General features: G+C 46.1%; 2 protein-coding genes across 2 annotated transcripts; one reads left to right on the forward strand and one right to left on the reverse strand.

Annotated features, from left to right (window-relative positions):
- Window positions 1–8,937: 8,937 nt before the first annotated feature.
- Window positions 8,938–13,426, forward strand: LOC136451305 (25.3 kDa vesicle transport protein SEC22-1). Its single transcript, XM_066452011.1, has 6 exons — window positions 8,938–9,094; window positions 10,410–10,648; window positions 11,056–11,216; window positions 11,312–11,458; window positions 12,368–12,444; window positions 12,866–13,426. The coding sequence occupies exons 2-6, from the start codon at window positions 10,461–10,463 to the stop codon at window positions 12,947–12,949; spliced, it is 657 nt and encodes a 218-aa protein (XP_066308108.1). The 5' UTR covers window positions 8,938–9,094; window positions 10,410–10,460; the 3' UTR covers window positions 12,950–13,426.
- A 597-nt stretch (window positions 13,427–14,023) lies between these two features.
- On the reverse strand, window positions 14,024–15,446 carry LOC136451306 (uncharacterized). The gene has a single exon (XM_066452012.1). The coding sequence runs from the start codon at window positions 15,306–15,308 to the stop codon at window positions 14,376–14,378; it is 933 nt and encodes a 310-aa protein (XP_066308109.1). The 5' UTR covers window positions 15,309–15,446; the 3' UTR covers window positions 14,024–14,375.
- Between the last annotated feature and the right edge of the window lie 4,882 nt (window positions 15,447–20,328).

Genomic DNA, 20,328 nt, shown 5'->3' on the forward strand with positions numbered 1-20,328 from the left:
TGGAAACTAAGAAATGCTATTTGTTTTCAGGGAACAAGTTGGAAGGATATGAGTCTTTTGCTCTTTGAAAATTGCAACAATGCTTCAAAACCAAAGTATCCTATGCCCACAACAGATGAAACAAGAGTTCATGACAAAACTGGAGGAACTGAAACGTGTAGCAACAAGTCCGATAAGAATCGATGGCTAGAGATGGTGAATGATCCTAGGAAGAGGTTCATATTTCAGGAACCACAAAACTGGAAGGCCTTGGAGATACCAGAGGAAGCTAAGAAGTACCTGTCTTACAATCTAGAATCTGTCTCGGGTGGCAAGTCTGATCAGTGGCTCAATCTAGTGTCTTGAAGTTGCTGTTTTGGCAGTAGTAGTTTGAGAGTGGTTTTTTAGTTTTTTCGTGCTCTTTTAAAACCTGCTGTATGCTTTTTGGAAAGGTGTTTTAACGCCTGAATGTTGTATATATGGATGTTATTGTCTTTGCTTAATGCAATGGCTGGGGCGCTGCCCTAAAATTCTAAAGAAAATTCATTACGTGTAGAATCATAGACTACTCTTTGTTGGTTCATTGATTGATCGGCGCATCAAGCCTATCAAATTCGTGCTTGCAGTGGGCCCTGGTAGGATTGATCTCCCACCAGTTAGGCCCAACGGCCTAATTGGGCCTTGTCCTCGCGCCCTGATCAGAGGCGCCCAACCCTACATGGTTGGTGGGCCCCCGTCGCACAGCGCTATAAAGGAAAGGTGGGGGCCGGGGCTCGCAGTACGAGGTTCACCGCGCCGCCAGTCACCCCACCGTCATCCTAACCCTAGACCCGATCGAAAGTAGGGACGTTGCCAGCGACGGGAAGCACCACCGACGCCGGCAACGCCACCCGACGCTCACGCCGCCAGCGAGGACGCCACAGCGCCACTCCCTCTCCACCGAACGTCGCTGCCGGCGTGCAGATGGCGTCCGTCAACGAAACCCCAGCCGGAGCTTCAACAACTACGGCATTCGATGGTTTGCGACCTATCACCCCTCTCTCTATCTCTCTGTGAAACCCGAACATCTATTACTACTATGCTAAGTATCCCGATCCGATGAATATACTTAAAATGAAATCTAACAATGGTACCGGAGCCACGGTTCGACAAGAAATCAGATCGGCTAAGTGAAACCGACCGATCTGATGCGGATCGGGAAAGAAAGTAGAAAACCGAACCCTAAGATCTAACCCTAATTCCCCAAAATCAAAACTGAACAAGGAATAGAAGAAGGGGAAAAGGGAGGGTCGGATTCCGAGAACCCTAGACGCAAATCCGAAAGAGAGAAAAGGGGAAGAAGAAAGAAGAAGGGTCGAACCCTAACCCTAATCCCATTTTTTCCATTCGGATGAACGAAAAGAAAGAAATAAAAGGCAAAGAAAACGAATCGGCAAGAACAAACCCTAACCCGAATCGGCAAGAACAAACCCTAAACCTAACCCTAGTTTTTTCCCCATTCGGATAAACCCGAAAAGAACAACTCAAAGAAAGAAAGGGGAAAGAAGGGGTAGGGTTAGGGTGCGTCGGATGAATTTTCACCGGCGCGGAAGAAGAAGAGCCGAACCGGTTTTTCGCCGGCGCCGGAGAAGAAGCCGAGCCGGGGCGCGGGCTCGCCGGGCTCGGCCAAGGGAGCGCCACGGCTAGGCCACTCGATGGCGGCATGCTCACCCGTTGGGGAGCACGCACGCCGGCGAGGGGGCCGGCGACGGTGCAAAGGACCGGTTGTCTTCGCTGCGGCTGAGAAGAGAGGAAGAAGAAGAGAGAGAGAGAGCAAGGGCCGAATGGCTAGGGTTTTTCTAGGGCGCCGGCCGCGGCGAGCCTTTTGATCCGCGCGAAACGGCCGCTCGGCCGTCGGATCAGATCGAACGCCCAAGATGCGCTGGGCCAAGTCGAGGCCCAGGCGGATGTGCGCTGCCGAGGCGCTTTGCCGGCCCAGGCCCAGGTTGTGGCCTGGGTTGCGGCCTGGGCGAGACGCGCGGACTTGGGGCCGTCTTGGGCCGCTGCAGTGCGCGCTGCTGGCCGGGCCGCGCTGCTGGGCCGAGCCGGTTTTCAGCGTGTTTTGGGCCGCGCTGGGCTGAAATGAAAGAAGGAAGAAAAATAAAATTTTGTTATTATTTTTCAGGAGTAATTTAAATGCATATTTTGATGAATTTGAATGATTTTGATGTAATTTTTCTGTGCAAATTTTATCCAACGATATTTTGCTCAGAAAAACAGTAAGTTTTTAGTGCTTCTGGAAAATAATAATATGAAAAGATTATTAATGTTTCCGCTATGCATGATAATTATTGTTCTCTTTGATTAAATTTGAACCAATGGGATAATTTAATTTTAAGAGAAATGAATTCTGATAATTTTGATGCGATTATGATACTGTTATTTTCTGACCAACGTTGTTAATAACAATATTATAATTTTTGATCCATGAGAAATTGTGCATTAATTTTACTTCTGTCCAACGGTGATGTAAAATATTTTGCATGGATGAATTATAAGTTTTGATTTGACCAACGTTAAGTTAAAGCATGAAATTTTACGTATAAATGTTTCTTACTTACTCTGAGGCAAATGCATTGTGAACATTGCCAACATCCCGACACTCAACGAAACCAATCACCATGTGGCGAGAGAAATATGAATTGGAACTTGCGTTGGGAGAGGTCGATTTTGCCATCACCTCACCGTGTCCTACTGAGCTAGAGGACCCGGTGAGAGGTGACAATGAATCTGACGCTGATTTCGCTTCTCGGAAGCGTGACCATGCTGAAATAAGAATGAAATATGACCTTGAACATAGGCAATGGACTCTCTCCAACCACAAGTGCCTGTTGGTAGCCAAAGCCACCATAGAAGAACAGATAAGGGGCTCAATCCCTGAATGTGCTACTGCCAAAGAATATCTTGAGAAAATCAAGAGTCAGTTTACTGGATCTACCAAGGCCACAGCAAGTTCACTGATTAAGAAGCTTGTGAATGAGAAATTCACTGGTGGTAGCATAAGAGAGCACATTTTGAAGATGAACACTACGGCATCCAAGCTAAAAGAAATAAATTTGAAGGAGGAGGATTTCCTGATTCATTTGATTTTTGCTTCTTTGCCAAAAGAATATGACACCTTCATTATGAACTATAATATGCAGCCTGAAAGATGGGGCATAGAAAGACTCATCTCAATGTGTGCTCAAGAAGAGGAGAGGATAAAGTCCTCACAAGGTGAATCTGCTCATTTTGTGAAGGACAACAAAAGAAAGAACTTTAATGGCAAGAATTCTAAACCACAAGGGAAATCTAAGTGGGATAAGACCTCTTCCTCTAGTTCATATGAAAAGAAACCCTAGGATTCTGAGAATCAGCAGTATGGTGAAGCTGAAAAAGATCAGTGCAAGCACTGCTTCAAGAAGGGACACTACAAGAGGGATTGTCCAGACTTCTTGAAATCTCTGCTAAAGAAAGGTGATGAATTTATTATATTTGTAGATGAATCCCTGTATTTATGTTATAACAAATCCACTTGGTGGGTTGATTCAGGAGCAACTACTCATGCTGCAAATTCTTTACAGGGGTTAAGTGGGACGAGAACCTTGCAAAGAGGAGAAAGAACGATTAAAGTTGCGAATAGAGTGCAAGCCAATGTTGAAGCTATTGGAGATTTTTCTTTAGAATTGAATAATGGTTTTGTACTTAGACTTAAAGAAGTACTTTATGTTCCCTCTTTGCGTAGAAATTTGATAAGTGTTTCGAAACTTGATGATGATAGAATTGATTGCCATTTTGGTGATGGCAAGTGTAAAATACTGGTTAATAATAAATGTGTTGGTATTGCCTTCCGACAAGACAAGCTTTATTTATTATCTCTTGCTGAGAATGCGAACAATGTATGGGATGAGAATGTGAATGATTCTCCATCTACAGATGTAACTAAGAAGCGGAAGAGAATTGATACTGTCTCTTTGAAATTATGGCATTGTCGCTTGGACCATATTTCGAGGGGGAGAATGGAACGATTGGTCAAGGAATCAATTCTCCCGCACTTAGAATTTTCAGATTTGGAGCAATGTATTGATTGCATCAAAGGAAAGTATATCAAGAAAATTAAGAAAGATGCCAAACGAAGCACATGAATTTTAAAAATAATCCACACAGATATATGTGGTCTTTTTCCTGTAAAAAGTGTGGATGGTTATGACTCGTTTATAACATTCACAGACGACCACTCTCGTTATGGCAATATTTATCCAATTAAAGAAAGATCGAAAGCATTGGATAAATTTAAAATATTTAAAGCTGAAGTTGAAAATCAGCACAATAAGAAAATCAAGATAGTACGATCAGACCGAGGTGGAGAGTACTATGGGCGACATACCCCATATGGCCAAATTCCTGGACCATTCGCAAGGTTCCTACAGGAAAATGGCATAGTTGCTTAGTACTCCACACCGGGGGAGCCTCAGCAGAATGGAGTGGCTGAACGACGTAACCGTACCTTAATGGATATGGTAAGAACCATGATGAGTTACTCCACATTACCGATTAGTTTATGGATGGAGGCACTGAAAACCGCTATTCACATACTTAATCGAGTACCAAGTAAATCGGTGTCTAAAACACCGTATGAATTATGGACAGGAAGGGAACCCTCACTTAACCATTTGCGTGTGTGGGGCTGTCCAGCTGAGGCAAAAGTGTTTAATCCAAACATAGGAAAGTTAGACTCCAAGACAGTCAGCTGCCATTTTATTGACTATCCAGAAAGATCGAAATGATATCGCTTCTATTGTCCTGACAGACATACGAAGATTGTAGAAACAAGACACGCTGTGTTCTTGGAGGATAACATGATCAGGGGGAGCATGGTAGCACGAGAAATCAGCCTACAGGAGAAGCGGGTACATGTACCCACTCCGATGGTTGAAGAACCATTCTTCACGCTACCTGCTGCTGTTGCACCGACAGTGCAGGACACTGTAGTGCCAACACCTGTTGCAAGTTCTCCCGTGGCGACAATGAATGAACATGAGGAACCTATCCTTGAGGAACCTATAGAACCAAATATTGCATATGAGGAAGAACAACAACAGCCAAATGTGGAACAAGTGCCGGAGGCACCTAGAAGGTCTCAAAGAATAAGAAGATCAGCTATTACTGATGACTATGAAGTTTATGAAACAGAAGAATGTCAGATGGGGGATGATCCCACCTCATTTGAAGAAGCCATGAGAAGCGACCACTCATCAAAGTGGCTTAAGGCCATGGAAGATGAATTGAAATCAATGAGTACCAATAAAGTTTGGGACTTAGAAAATATTCCTAAAGGAGCCAAAACAGTAGGCTGTAAATGGGTCTACAAAACGAAATATGACTCCCAAGAGAATATAAAAAGATTTAAAGCGCGACTTGTGGCGAAAGGCTTCACGCAAAGAGAAGGGATTGATTATAATGAGACGTTTTCTCTAGTCTCATGTAAAGATTCCTTCAGAATTATAATGGCACTTGTAGCCCACTATGATTTGGAGTTGCATCAAATGGATGTAAAGACGGCTTTCCTAAATGGGGATTTAGAAGAAAATGTTTATATGACACAACCGAAAGGTTTTGTCGTAAAAGGAAAGGAAAATATGGGATGCCGCCTAAAGAAATCAATCTACGGATTGAAGCAAGCTTCAAGACAGTGGTATTTGAAGTTTGATAGAACGATAAAAGGTTTTGGGTTTAAAGAAAATGTTGAGGACAATTGCGTTTATGCAAAGTTCAGGAATGGAAAGTACATATTCCTAATTTTGTATGTGGATGATATCTTGCTTGCTAGTAGTGATATCAATCTACTAATGGAAATGAAGAAATTCTTGTCCTCAAACTTTGATATGAAAGATCTCGGTGAGGCCTCGTTCATTTTGGGAATAGAGATTCACCGAGACATGAGAAAAGGGGTTCTAGGATTATCGCAAAAGGCATACATAGAAAAGGTCCTAAAGAAATTTAGATGCATGCGTGCAGTCCTTCACCTGCTCCTATAGTCAAGGGCGATAGATTTGGGGAACATCAGTGTCCCAAGAACCAATATGAAATTAACCGAATGAAAGCGGTACCGTATGCTTCAGCTGTTGGAAGTTTACAATATGCTTAAATGTGTACACGCCCTGACTTAGCTTTTGTTACCGGGTTACTTGGCAGATATCAAAATAATCCAGGAATTGAACATTAGAAATTAGTGAAGAAAGTCCTACGTTATTTGTAGGGTACGAAAGGCATCATGCTTACGTATAGAAGATCTGATTCCCTGCAGATAGAGGGGTATTCAGATTCTGATTATGCGGGAGACGAAAGAAAATCCACGTCAGGATATGTATTTACTCTCGCAGGAGGGGCTATATCGTGGAAAAGCTCCAAACAAACCGTAACTACATCCTCGACAATGTATGCCGAGTTTGTAGCATGCTATGAGGCAACGGGGCAGGTGAATTGGCTGAAGAAATTCATACCCGGATTGAAAGTGATTGATGATATAAATGAACCACTGAGATTGTATTGTGATAACAATCCAGCGGTACAGTACGCTCACAACAATAGGTCAAGTGGTGCTGCCAAACACATTGACATAAAAGTACTATGTTGTGAAAGATAAAGTTCAGGATCATATAATAAATCTTGAGCATATAAGTACAGAGAAAATGCTCGCGGATCCGCTCACAAAGGGCTTACCACCCAACGTGTTCAGAGAACACGTAGCCGGCATGGGTTTAAGGGAAAGCTTATGATTCCCGAACATACGAAGGGCCCAAAGAAAGTTTACATTTCAAAACGGAGAAGTGTATTGTGGCTGTTAGTCTAACGGCACTAATTGTTGTGACGATGGGACAGTTCTATGCACTAATCTGTGATGAAATAGGATGGAAGCAAGAAAAAATATGAATTGAAAGTTTTGAGTATGAAATTAAAGAACGAAGAATAGATGATAGATCAAGGGGGAGAATGTTAGGATTGATCTCCCACCAGTTAAGCCCAACGGCCTAATTGGGCCTTGTCCTCGCGCCCTGATCGGGGGCGCCCAACCCTACATGGTTGGTGGGCCCTCGTCGCACAGCGCTATAAAGGAAAGGTGGAGGCCGGGGCTCGCAGTACGAGGTTCACCGCGCCGCCAGTCACCCCACCGACATCCTAACCCTAGATCCGATCGAAAGTAGGGGCGCTGCCAGCGACGGGAAGCACCACCGACGCCGGCAACGCCACCCGACGCTCACGCTGCCACCGAGGACGCCACAGCGCCACTCCCTCTCCACCGAACGTCGCTGCCGGTGCACAGATGGCGTCCGTCAACGAAACCCCGGCCGAAGCTTCAACAACTACGGCATTCGATGGTTTGCGACCTATCACCCCTCTCTCTATCTCTCTGTGAAACCCGAACATCTATTACTACTATGCTAAGTATCCCGATCCGATGAATATACCTAAAATGAAATCTAACAGGCCCACCTCATGACTGTGGACTGCGTTGGCAACATGAGCTTTCGATGGCACATCAAGCCTGTCAAATCCGTGCTTGCAGGCGTTACACGATTAGGTTTGTGTGAAAATACCTACGCAATGACACGTGACACCTCTCATGATTTTTTAGAGTTACGGACTATATAAAGATTGCTTAGTCCATATACATCATGGTTGTTCCGAGAGATTAATATGATGTTTGCATCATCAGGCTAGGAGGTAGAATGATATATAGCAACAATTTGTAGTAGAATAAGATCGGTGCACCTTTTTTAGATAATGGATCGAAGTTCCAGCTAGATCGATGCACCTTAGACCCCACATTTTGTAGCTAGCTTCACCTGTTGATTAAGCACTAGTTTGTCACGGTTCTCGGTCCTCTTAAAAGGGCCAGCTTCTTTGTGAAGCTAAAGCCATGGTTCTCGGTCCTCTTAAAAGGGCCAGCTTCTTTGTGAAGCTAAAGCCATTTTCAGAAAACGTGTGGCAAAAATGATTGTAGTTGTAGTTTTGTTATGTTTTGTGCCAAGTTTGTGAGGAGTGGCTAGGGGAAGCCACTTGTTCGCGGCTTGAGCTCCTAGGTAAAAAAAAAACTCCTGCTCCTCCTGGCTCCTTACCGAAGCCATTTTAGCACCCACTGTTTGGTTGCTTCACGAAAAGAACTACGAAGAGCTAGAGCTGTAGTCGTGCTATACGCACCCTAAATCTTGTATTTATGGAGGTGTATATTATGTAAGTTACTAAACATGTTTGCCCGAAGAGAAGGTAAGGGGATTGGGTCAAAATAGTAGACGGCGTTAGTCTGGTCTACTTATGTCTTGCTTGCATATGCATAGGGATTAAATGACACTTGAACTGTATTGAGCAGGGATCATAGATGAGCTTCTCACGTAGCATATGTGTTAAGTAGTGTATGGTGTGCACCAATGTCGTCACAAATTTGAGATAATGCGCCTTTATTATTAGTAACGTATTTCTTCCTTTGTCCCAAGATAAATACACATATCGTATTCTAAGGGATCAATTCATCTTAAGTTTGATCAAATATATATAAAAGAAATACTAATATTTATGATATGAAATAAACACCATTAGAGCAATCGCATCATTTATTTTTACAGGAAACTTATTTAGAGATACTCAGTACTATTTTTTTATAAGCTAAATTTAAAATCGTTGGGGGCGTAGGTATCAAAGGTTCAGTGTCTTGGGCACAGTGACGATCAGACATCAATACATCATCAGATTGGACAGAAAGTGGGCTGTCGATTCCGCTGTCACCGACCACGCTGCTGCCCAAGCCGAGCCGGCTGCCTTCAGTGACCTTCAGGTTGAAGCTTCCTCGACTGGCTGGAGCCTGGAGCCGAGCCGGTCCCTGTTGCGTAGCCTAGCCGAGTGCGGCGCAGCTGCAGGCTGCAGCCCCCCCCCTCCTCCCTCCCAGTCCCAGACTCCCAGTCGCCTCCCACGAGCGCTACGGCAGCGCGTCTTTCTCTTCCTCTTCCGGTGCTCGTGCTCTCCGTCCTCCGCCTCCCTCGCGCGGAACCCAGGCCGCCGCCGCCGCCGCCGCAGCCACACAAGGAGACCGCGCGGCATGGTAAGCGCCATATCCCACCCCTAATCTCTCCCCAACGAGCGCCGATCCGCCGGTCCGCGCCTGCGGATCTCGCTTGCTAGTCTAGTCCGCCGCCTAAATCTCGCTCCTCGTCGCTGCTTCTTCAGACTTTCTTACTTAATCGACTCGGGGCGTTAGGGTTTCGGTGTCGAGCTGCGCGTGTTTCGGCTGCGTGATTCGATACCACGTCGCTCCTTCCTTCAGGCCCCCGCCTGTTCCTCTCGCACCACACGCCCGCACGGTGCACCCGCTCCTCCCCAAGCAAGGCAAGGGGAGGCCGGAGGGGGACGATCGCACCATTTCCGGGGATGACTTGCAGCTCCGTTTGCGTATCCGCCGCACTTTCCTTTGGCGCGGATGCCTGTCAGGCTGTGATGCCATGATTGCTTGTAAGAGTGCGTTTATGAAGGTCCCGTGTAGTATCCTTGATTGATCCCCACCTGTACGCGTACGCCATTGCTACTATGTTGCCGCGGTTGATTCATGGCACGGTGCTCCAGTGACCTGTCTGGCGTGCGTGCTCTTAGCATCCACCATCTATGCCTGTTGATCTGATATGCAAGATGTTAGATCATAGCTGTAGCATCTGAAATGTGTTCTGAGCTGGGAAATGTTCTATGCTCAAGACTATCCATGTTTATGGTGCTCTGGACACCTTTAGTGCTTGTTTTCTGATATAGCTGGGCAATTTTGATTTTTATGTATATGGCCCCTTACGGTAGCCCACAGCGACTCGATTACTGTGAAGAATGATCTTATTTGCAACGCGTAAGTGTTTTTTTTTTCCTTATTATCATTTGCTTTATGCTCGCACATTGGCATGTATTTTCGTATTTCTAGGTTCACCCATTGCCTGATATTACTGCCTGCATTTGTCTAGTGCAGTAGGCAACCTTGTTAGTTCTGAACTGCCCTTTTCTTCAAACCACTGGCATTGTCTTATTGATTCTCATTGATTTTTTTAACATTTTTGGAACTGGAAAACATATGACTACCTCCTCTTGTTCCTGGGGTTTGTTCTTCCAACGTCGTCTTGTGGCTAACGTAGTCAATTGTTTGCACTACCATTTGATGAGTCGCGCCGGAGTGATCAGTCACGCTTCAAAAGTTCAAGTTGCAATCCTTTCGTACAGTTTGTACCTGGGATTAGGCGATATGCTTTAACCTCACACAAACAGACATGTGCATATTGCCCCCTGTAATAACCAGGATGCACTGGCTGACAAAACAGTACATCTGCAACTAATGGTTGATGTTTAGACGTGCCTGAAGCATTCTTGATCTTGTTTTCATGCAGGTGGCGCTTTTACATTACCTATGCTAGTTTGCCTCATGCTATATTTCCACAATGGTGAAGCTGACTATGATAGCACGTGTCACTGATGGCCTTCCATTGTCGGAGGGATTAGATGATGGTCGGGATCTCAAGGATGCTGACTTCTACAAGCAGCAAGCAAAACTGTTGTTCAAGAACTTGTCAAAAGGGCAGCATGAGGCATCAAGGATGTCAATTGAGACTGGACCATACCTTTTCCAGTATCCTAAATCTGTACTCATTCACAATATTCTTTGTTCCACAATTTCTCATTTGGAAATAGGTGATTCTTCTTCATGATCCTAAATTAGAGTATTGTGCTCAAGGGAAGAAAAAAAACTGCACGTTTACACAGCCTAACCCGATACTGTAATAAACTTACTGAGTTCTCGTCTATATATTGGATTCACTATTCAATTATTCATCTACCAGTTCAAATTCCTTTGACCAGCACCCGCTTATGCATGCATGTTATATGCTTATCATCTATCGCCAATCGCCATTTAGACATTGATGTGTGGATTACACTAAGTAAGCTCTATCACTAATGACGTATATTAATAAAATGATCATTTTCTGCACTAAAATTCTTGTGGTGCTCTAGTTGTGCCTTAATTCAATAAAACAGCTACATCATTGAAGGCCGTGTGTGCTATTTGACTCTGTGTGATCGTTCTTATCCCAAGAAACTTGCATTCCAATATCTCGAAGATCTCAAAAACGAATTTGAGAAAGTCAATGGCAGCCAAATTGAAACTGCTGCAAGGCCATATGCATTTATTAAATTTGGTATGGTTCTCTGCTCATTTCTTGTCATTTTTTGTTCTCATTCCCTTGATATTTCTGCTAGTTGATAGCTTATGTGTCTCTGTTTACTTGTTTAGATGCATTCATACAGAAGACCAAGAAACTTTATTTGGATTCCAGAACGCAGAGGAACCTTGCCAAGCTGAATGATGAGCTCTATGAGGTGCACCAGATCATGACTCGCAATGTTCAAGAAGTTCTCGGTGTTGGTGAAAAACTAGACCGTGAGTGTGCCACTGTCATCTTATCTGCCTTATGTTTCCCTCATTATATATAATCATATTTTCTGCCATGTTAGACCTGTTTCGGTATCATTCCGTAGACTGGTTGTAAGATTCACAATTCAGTTTGTTTCGAGCAAATTTTGCTGTAACGTAATTTTGTACTGATATGTAGCATTCTGTGTTCCTTTTATGACACTCTTTCTGTTTTAGATTTTATCATACTAGAATAAAACCTTTGCTTTGGGACAGTTCTACAACAGAGAAACAATTGGAGATGTTGAATTACTTTTGAATATCTATGGAGAAAGTTTATGCCTTCATGGTGGAGCATATGCTCTAAACAGATTGTTCTTGTAGTCATTGCCTCATGGGCTTAGAGTGGAGGCTAAAATTTAAGAAACCTCTAGAATATTGTGGTGAGGTTTATACTTGAAACCATTAATAAAACTAACGAGGCCTTTTGGACAAGGGGAAACTTGTGAGATGTCGTGCTTTGCCTGTGTGCTTCCTTTTACAGTGATCTGCAATATGACTTTTTCAGTGATATGAAATATGACTTTTTTTTACAGTGGTATGCAATATGACTTTTTTTTAGGGAAAATGTGTTACAGCGATCTGCAATATGACTTAGATGTGTTACCCTGCACATTTTTCATTTTTTTGGGAATATGTAAGCTCCTTTATATGGTAGTATGTTTGTACGCATTAGGTCTGTTGTATTAGAGATAGATGGTTGTGCTTTAGTTCAAACTGAAATCTGTAGCAAATCGAACGAAATACGACAACCCAAGCAGCAACTATGCAGAGAACTAAAAAAAGGTTAATGTCCAGGATATGAAGTGTTTCAGTCTGCCTCACATGTACTTTTCACGACACAACACTTGTTTAACAAAAGATTTTTCTTTGCAGAGGTGAGTGAAATGTCCAGTAGGTTGACCTCTGATACTAGAATTTATGCAGAGAAGGCGAAAGATCTCAATCGCCAGGTATGGTCCTGTTGACTACATTTCACTTTCCAGCTTATGCATCTGTTGAGCTGAATTTGGCTCACTTCAGAGGATATTAACTGTTCTACACGGGATTTCAAATTGTAGTTCACTTTGGCTTTGTCCTAGCTTATCTAACTTTGACTATATTTATAGAAAAATGGACGACATCTAGAAGATCAAATTAGTTTCATTAAACCCACTATGAAATGTGCATTTATTTGTTATTATAGATGTTAGTATATTTTTTTTACAAACTTAGTCAAAGTTAGAGAAGTTTGACATAGGACACTAAAACTAAAGTGAATGGTAATTTGGAATGTAGGGTGTAATATTTAGACAAGGAATATTCATGACCACGTAAGGCAAGGGGTGTATCTTGTTTCATTACCATGACATACGTTCCTCCTGTGATTTTCAGGCCTTAATTCGTAAGTATGCCCCCGTTGCTATTGTGATTGGGATAGTACTGATGCTCTTTTGGCTGAAGAACAAGATATGGTGACTTGGTGCATCCCGCGCTTCTCAGTTGCAACGCTGGAACCTGCTGAGTTGCCTATGTTGATCCTGGTTCAAAAGATGCTTCGATGGCTTATCCCGCATCTGCCGATTCAAGCGAGTACTTTAGCTGTCAAAAGCAAAACCGTGGTAGTAGATATGGCCTTGGATTCTTGGAATTGCGCGTTTCTATTGACTGGATCTGCGTAGCAGTATGATAGTTTTTGTGAGCGCACCATGTAAGCGTCGAAATTTATTCAGGCTGTTGACACTTAATGCCATGTGTTGTGACACTTTGAGCACAATTTATTTAACATGGCGCGGGGCTGTGCTGCTAGAGCCTGGAGGCAGGCTATTTCCATTTATAGATGCACAATCTGTTCAATGAGACGTGTATGCAAGTGAGAGGTATTTCTCAGAGCCACGGATCTCAGCTACTTTGCTCCGTTCTAAATTATAAGACTTTTTGCCTTTTTTGGATCCATGACTTTTGCTATTGTCTAGATGGAACAAAGTATCTAAAAAAAATCTAAACAATCTTATAGTTTAGAATGGAGAAAGCAGGTTTTATTTATTTTTTAATTGAAGAAAAGGTTTTGTATCTTAGAGGAGGAATGGAAGATCACGGGATGATAACTTGTTTTAAGAATATGGGCAATGGGGGCAAATATATTTGGCGGGGGAAAGGAAGTATAACCCATTCCCAGAATCCCTGCGACTGTGCCTGCCTGAATTTGAGAAAGTGTGCAGAGACAGCAGCCCCTATGTGGCGCCGACATCAAGCCTGGTTTTGCTAAGTCCAGGGCCACACTTTCTCACATCAAAGGCTAATTCGGTTCAATTCAAGTAAAGGTTGCGTCTCCACTGGCCTATTGGCATGACAGGTGGACCTGAGATAAGCTAAGAGAGTATTCGATTGGCATTAAATTTCTAGCGTAGCAGATGGAAAACACTGTTCATACTTGAATTTGGTGAGAAAAACACTGCTCCGCCTTGGAAAAAAAAGGCCGGCCAGCCAGCCGAACACGCTCTAACCTAGCAGAAACACAGCATACCGCAGGCCCCAATATATTGGCAATTTATTCGCATAGAGCTTTTACTCCTATTGTCAAAATGTATCCAAAATTTAATTCGAAAAAAAAAAGAATCCAAATTTGAAACCTCACACAAGTATATGCTGAGTTCATCAACACAACACTATCGTTAATTGGATCGGTACTACACAAATCCAGTATTACTACGAGTAGTTTGTTTGTTCGCAAAGAAACCGTCGAATTCCGTACACATCTCCCTCAAGAAGACTGGCTGCAACAAGAATCCAAAACCACCGACGATCGAGGAGGAGGAGATGAGGAATAGGATGTGATAACTAACAGCGGGAGCAGGCTACGGCTATGTACTACTATACTATGCTAGTGAGATGAGATCGCTGATCAGCATCGGAATCCGAGCACGGTGCCGTCGAGCGGCGAGACCCCGACGCGGCAGAGCTTGGCGGCCTGGACGCGGTGCGTGAGGACGCGGAGGACGTTGACTCTGCCCTTGACCACGAGCAACGAGTGGACCTCGATGACCGCCGGCGGCTGACTCTGTGCGGCGGACGCGGCATCGACGGCCCCGACCGTCGGCTGGGCGGCGACGGGGATGGCGGGGACGTCGAAGACGGCGGACACGTGCTTGGTGCTTCCTCCGTCGATGAGGCCCGCGGGGATGTAGACGGCGCCGAGTTCGCCCCCCGCGTAGGCGACGCGGAGGGAGCTGTCGAAGTGCGCGAGCGGGGACCGGTTGGGGTTGCGCACCGCCGCCGTCTGCTCGAACGTGAAGGCGACCGTGCCGTTGGAGGCCGAGAAGGACGGCAGGCGCACGGCGGCCACGGAGATGTCGGGTGGGCGTGGGCGGAAGAGCAGGAACAGCGCGGCGCCCGCGCCGCCCGCTGATAGCAGCAGGAACGCCGTCGCGACGAGGCAGGAGGCTAGTGCGGAGGAGCAGGGGGATGACGGGCGGCGTGGGGGAGGGAGCGGGGGCGGAGGGTGAGGGTGAGGGGGGCGGCGGAGGGCCGCCTCGGGGTCGTAGTCGCCGTACGCGTGTGGGTGTGGCGGAGGAGGAGGAGGCGGCGGCCTGCTGCTGGCGCTGGGCTGGGGCGGGACCGATGGTGATGGTTGGTTGCTGTGCGAGCGGCCCGGTGGCGGCATGAAGAAGGGGCGGTCGCGATCCGGTGGTTGTGGGCGGTGGTGGTGCCCCGGTGGCGCTGGCGCCGGCATGAAGAAGAGGCGGCCGGGCTGCGCTGGAAGTGGCTGTTGCCTGGTGAGTTCCCCGCCTCTGGCGGCGCCGGGGGGCTCGCGGCGGCGGCCTGTGGGCGGCTGCATGTGTGGAAGCTAAGGTAGGGTGGTTGGAACTTGGAAGAATCGGATGGAAGGCTTTAATCGCAGGAGCAGGAGCTTGTTAACATGATGGTGGTTGGCATTGGCATGTGCGTGCTCCCTCCCCTCCTTCAGTGTCACTAGTCGCGGCTCTGCTGGGAGAGTGAAGTGAACTCAAGTGGCCCCCCTCTCTCTTGGTCTCATCCTTTTTTCTTTTTTCTTTTTTTCTTTTTCCTTCCATACACATAATCTTTCCTCCTCCTTCCGGCTTTGGAGGCGGCTGCCTTTGCTGCTTTACCGGATTGTGCTGTGCGGTGTCCACACGAAGCAATCGGTCCATGGGTGGGTGAGGATACGAGATCGTCCGAAGTCAGTCTCCGCGACTGCTCCCGGCAGTCACTCCATGGCAACCATCCGCTGCCACCCAACGAGCAGCTGAGCCCGAACACTCTGCCTCGTTCGCACGATGGGGTGGTCCAATAACACGGCCTGTTAAGCCTAAAAAGCAACGGGCAGCCCACAACTCCTACCGAGAGCTCCCCATGAATAGGAAAATCGTCGCCGCCGTCTTCTGCTCGAGCGTCGCGCCGTCGCCATCCCCTCTCCTACAGCTGCACCGTCGCCAACCCCTCTCCCAGAGCCACGCCGTCGCCATCCCCTCGCCCAGAGCCGTGCCGTTGCCATCCCTTCATTGCGGGCCGCATCGTCACCATTCCTAGGCCGAGCGTCTCCCTGTCGTCGTCCCTTGCCGAGCGTCGTCGTCGTCCTAGACGCTGCCGGCCTGCGGCGTTTCCACCTCGTCCAGGAGCTGTCCAGGAGCACGGCTGTTGTCCAGGAGCTCGACTAGTTGCAGCACGACTACTGTTCAAGAGCTCTCTCAATCTCTAATGCTCTAAGTACAGTCTGCAGAGAATGACTGTAAAGTGCAATTTGTGCAAGAGCTCGCAAACTGTGTAATTTGTGGGGGATTTTTAACTTTTTGCCATCCTTACGGATGACACTCCTTCGTTTGCCACTTTTCTACGTGTTTCTACATAGTTGCCATCGCAAACAGTGAACCTCCTACGTTTTTGCCATTTTTTGCTGACATGGCACGCCTGGTGGGCACGCCAGCGTGGCAGTGAGCCTGAGAAGGCCTACAGAGCATGCAAAATGACCTATTTACCCCTGTTGCTTCTCTCCCTCTACTCGCTGACGCATGGGCCCCACACGTCAGCTTTGTCTTCAACCTCCAGCCACGGATGGGAGCTAGGCACCTCCAGCTTCATCTCACACCTTCCAGCACCTTTGGTGTGATTGAACCCAACAAATACATCAAAATGTCTACTCTCCTTGTTTGTTCTTCCCGGTCCATTTTGAAAGGTCCTTGTTTGGTTTTGGTAATTGAGTGACAACTTAGGTGGACTAATTGTGTTTATGTGAGATACACATGTGATTAGTCCACAGGTACATGTGTGTGAGCAACATATGCCATGGAGGTAAAAATGGCTTGGAGATGTTGCATAGCTCACACATGTGATGATGAAGGAGCTTAAATACACATGAGACATGACATTGAGTCATGTGATCAAGGTGGAGAAGATCAAGACAAGACTTGGCTTGATGGACTGGTTGCAAGCATGAAGGGCAAGTCGAAGGCTTTGGAGTGATGGACCGCGTGGCGGTGAAGCTTGAGCAAGACTTGGCGCCGATGGACGATGGCAACGGTGAAGAGCAAGTAGAGTCAAGATCGATGAACCAATATGATCATATGATGATATGAAGTGGATCATATTATTGTTGATCGTGTTGGTGCATGTGTTGCATCGACATTGGAGGAGATGGAATGGAATGCGCAAGGCAAAGGTATAACCTAGGGCATTTTATTTCACCGGTCATAGGTGTGTAGAGAAGTTTATGACCGGGTTTAGGATAGATGGTTGTACTATCAAGAGGGGCAAACTTGTTTGCATATCGGTCATCTAGTGCCACTCGAGTGATCTAACTTTGCATTGTCGCTAGGATCGAGTGGCGTGGCAAGTTGAGTGGCTAACATCCTTTGGAAAATGATTGTAAAAATGCTAACACACATACACATGGTGGTGTACACTTGATGGTGTTGGCACATTTACAAAGGCAGTGGTGTTTGTAGGGGTGAGATGGGTTCGGGAAAATAGAATGTCTATTTTCTATTGCGCCGGATGCAAATTCTTGTGGTTAGCACACTTGAGCAAGGGTGAAGAGAATGGAGAAGATGCTGGCGTCGGTCAACTGACCGGACGCTGGATCTGAATGCATCGGACACTGGTAGGCTGCGTCCGGTCGCGCTGACGTGGAGTGTAGCAGTCGCTGGAGTATGACCGGACGCTGGCTGCGTCCGATCGCATTCGACCGGACGCGTCCGGTCATGCTCGGGAGCTTACTGAAAACGACCGGACGCTGAGGGTCCAACGTCCGGTCAGTTGAAGCTGGAGCGTCCGGTCAGGTCAAGTGACCATTGGAACCGGGACACGTGGTCGTCTGTGGGCGATCGGACGCTGAGGTCCAGCGTCCGGTCAACACGACCGGAGCGTCCGGTCGGCCCGACCGTTGCCCAGTGAAGGGGTAACGGCTAGTTTAGCCCTTGGGGCTATAAATAGAAGTGGCCTTCGGCCATGGCTGGTGCTGAGCACCTCAAGGGACTTAGTGTCCATGCTTGTGAGTGCTTGGGAGCCCTCCATCACACACATACTTGATAGTGATCATTCGATTATGTGAGTGAGCGATTCTAGTACGATTGCATTGTGAGGTTGCATCGAGTGGCACTAGGTGATCGAGTTGCAAGCCGGTGGTGCTTGTTACTCTTGGAGGTTGCCACCTCCTAGACGGCTTGGTGGTGGTCTCCGTCGAAGCGCGCAAGAAGCTTGTGCGGCGCTCCGGAGAAGTGCTTGTGAGGGGCATTGTGCTCGCCCCGCGGGAGCCGCGAAGAGCAACTCTAGTAAAGCGTGTCATTGAGCTACCCTCACTCAAGGGTAGGTTCTTGCGGCGCCCGACGTGCGGGCTTAGCGGGTGATGCTAATTAGCCGCCGAACCACCAAGTGAGCGGTCGACACAACGGGGACTAGCGTGTTGGCAAACACGTGAACCTCGGAAGAAAAATCATCGTGTCAACCTTATTCTTTCCGTTGGTTTGCATCTCCGTTACACAAGCTTGCAATTACTTTTATACATATTAAGCTTGTGTAATTGCTCTTGTAATTAGATAGCTTGTGTAGCTTGCTAATTACCTTCTTGCTTGTGTAGCATAGAAGTAGCTCCCTTGCGTGGCTAATTTGGTTTTAGTAACCTTGTTAGTCACATTGCTTAGTTTGTGTAGCTAAGTATTTGCGCTCTCTAATTAGGCATTGGTTGCCTTGTTATTGAGCATTGCTAGTGAGCTTAGTTAGCTTTGTGCTTTTGCTTACTAGCATGTGTAGGAGCTCCCTTGTCACTTAAAGTACTAGTGGTATAGGTTTGTGTAACTTTGCTCCTAGAATTATTTAGGAGAGCTCTAGCTAAGGATGGCAACGGGTCGGGTTCGGATCGGGTGGAGTCTCCGTGCACCCAAAACCGAAACCTGAAATCGAAACCCGAACCCGCCCCGAAAACCGATTCGGGTGGAAATCCATCACCAAAACCAAACCCGCGGATACCCGAAACCCGAACGGATACCCGAAACCCGAATGGATACCCGAAACCCGCGAATATATATACACATATTCACATGTATAAACAAGAGATAACAAATAATAAATATTTTCATGAGTCAACTTTAAATAAATTTAATAATCTAAGTAAACAAATTATTATTAGTATATTATAAAACATGAGTTTTAATTCCAAATGATTTATTTCGGATATCCATCGGATATCCACGGGTGAAAAACCAAACCCGAAACCGAACCCGATTGGTTTCGGGGCCCCGAACCCGAAAACCGTGGGTGAAAAACCATCCCCAAACCCGAACCCGCAGAACCCGAAACCCGCGGATATCCGCACCAAACCCGAACCGTTGCCATCCTTAGCTCTAGCTAGCCCGGCACCTTTATTGCTTAATTGTTATCTTTGCAAGGTGCTAGTGAACCTATATAGTAGGGTGTAGTCTTGGCTAGACCGTTAGTTTAAATTCTGCATTTGTATCGGTTAGCCGACGCGATTAAGTTTTAGAAAAGACTATTCAACCCCCCCCTCTAGTCGCCATCTCGACCCTTCACATTTGCAAAGCATATTGGGTGTGATTGTGTTCCAAAATCAGATCAGTTATTTTATACTTTCCCTTCTCCTGGTCTAGTATGAGACCTATGCCGACTCGACAATCAGTTCTAGTTTCACCTCTTGGACACTTTGTGAGATAATCTCTTTTATCTTGCACTCTATGACCTTCATTTGCACAAACATATCTGCTAGATCTAACTTTTCCATCAAATTTTCTTTTGTTTGCATATTTTTTTCTAACCTCAAAGCCTTTTTGACCTCTAAAGGTAACCCAAAACATTCAGGCCTCTTCTATGGTACTGAACTCCATACCAACTTGAGGTAACAAATTAGGAATCAAACTCTCCCTACAACAAAAAAAATGATTTGGTGCTAAACTGAGCAACTAAAATGGAGACTTTGTATTTGCGTGAAGCCATTAATCTAATCCAATGATGCAAATAATTACACACATATTTTCTGCCATCTGAAACATGCAGGTTTTGTTTTCACACAGACAAAGAACTTCTTTCAATCCATATCAACACATCTAGGGATGCCAGCGATGACTAGATTAGAACAACGAAAAATCTTAGTAGAGAGAAAGATCTAGGAGTGCAAAGTACTCCACCAATTGATCGTATCAGCGGTAGCATAGCACGAGCAGTCGATGATCTCCGCCTCACCTCGGTCGTCCTGGCTCCAGCCCCCGCACCAAAACAAGCCGCGTCCGCGCCAAAACAGCGAGCTGTCGCACCAAAAAAGAAAGGAACGCCGCTGGCTGCTTTTTCTGCTTAGTAGGCCGTGTTATCAGGCCAAAACATGCACGTGCGAA

This window comes from Miscanthus floridulus, chromosome 5, assembly GCF_019320115.1.
Source record: "Miscanthus floridulus cultivar M001 chromosome 5, ASM1932011v1, whole genome shotgun sequence".
NCBI lineage: Eukaryota > Viridiplantae > Streptophyta > Magnoliopsida > Poales > Poaceae > Miscanthus > Miscanthus floridulus.

Coding starts and splice junctions, on each gene's coding strand:
- LOC136451305 (XM_066452011.1), top strand. CDS start 10,461: ATGGTGAAGCTGACTATGATAGCACGTGTCACTGATGGCCTTCCATTG. Junction 10,649..11,055: donor ACTGGACCATACCTTTTCCA/GTATCCTAAATC, acceptor TCAATAAAACAG/CTACATCATTGAAGGCCGTG. Junction 11,459..12,367: donor TGTTGGTGAAAAACTAGACC/GTGAGTGTGCCA, acceptor TTTTCTTTGCAG/AGGTGAGTGAAATGTCCAGT.
- LOC136451306 (XM_066452012.1), bottom strand. CDS start 15,308: ATGCAGCCGCCCACAGGCCGCCGCCGCGAGCCCCCCGGCGCCGCCAGA.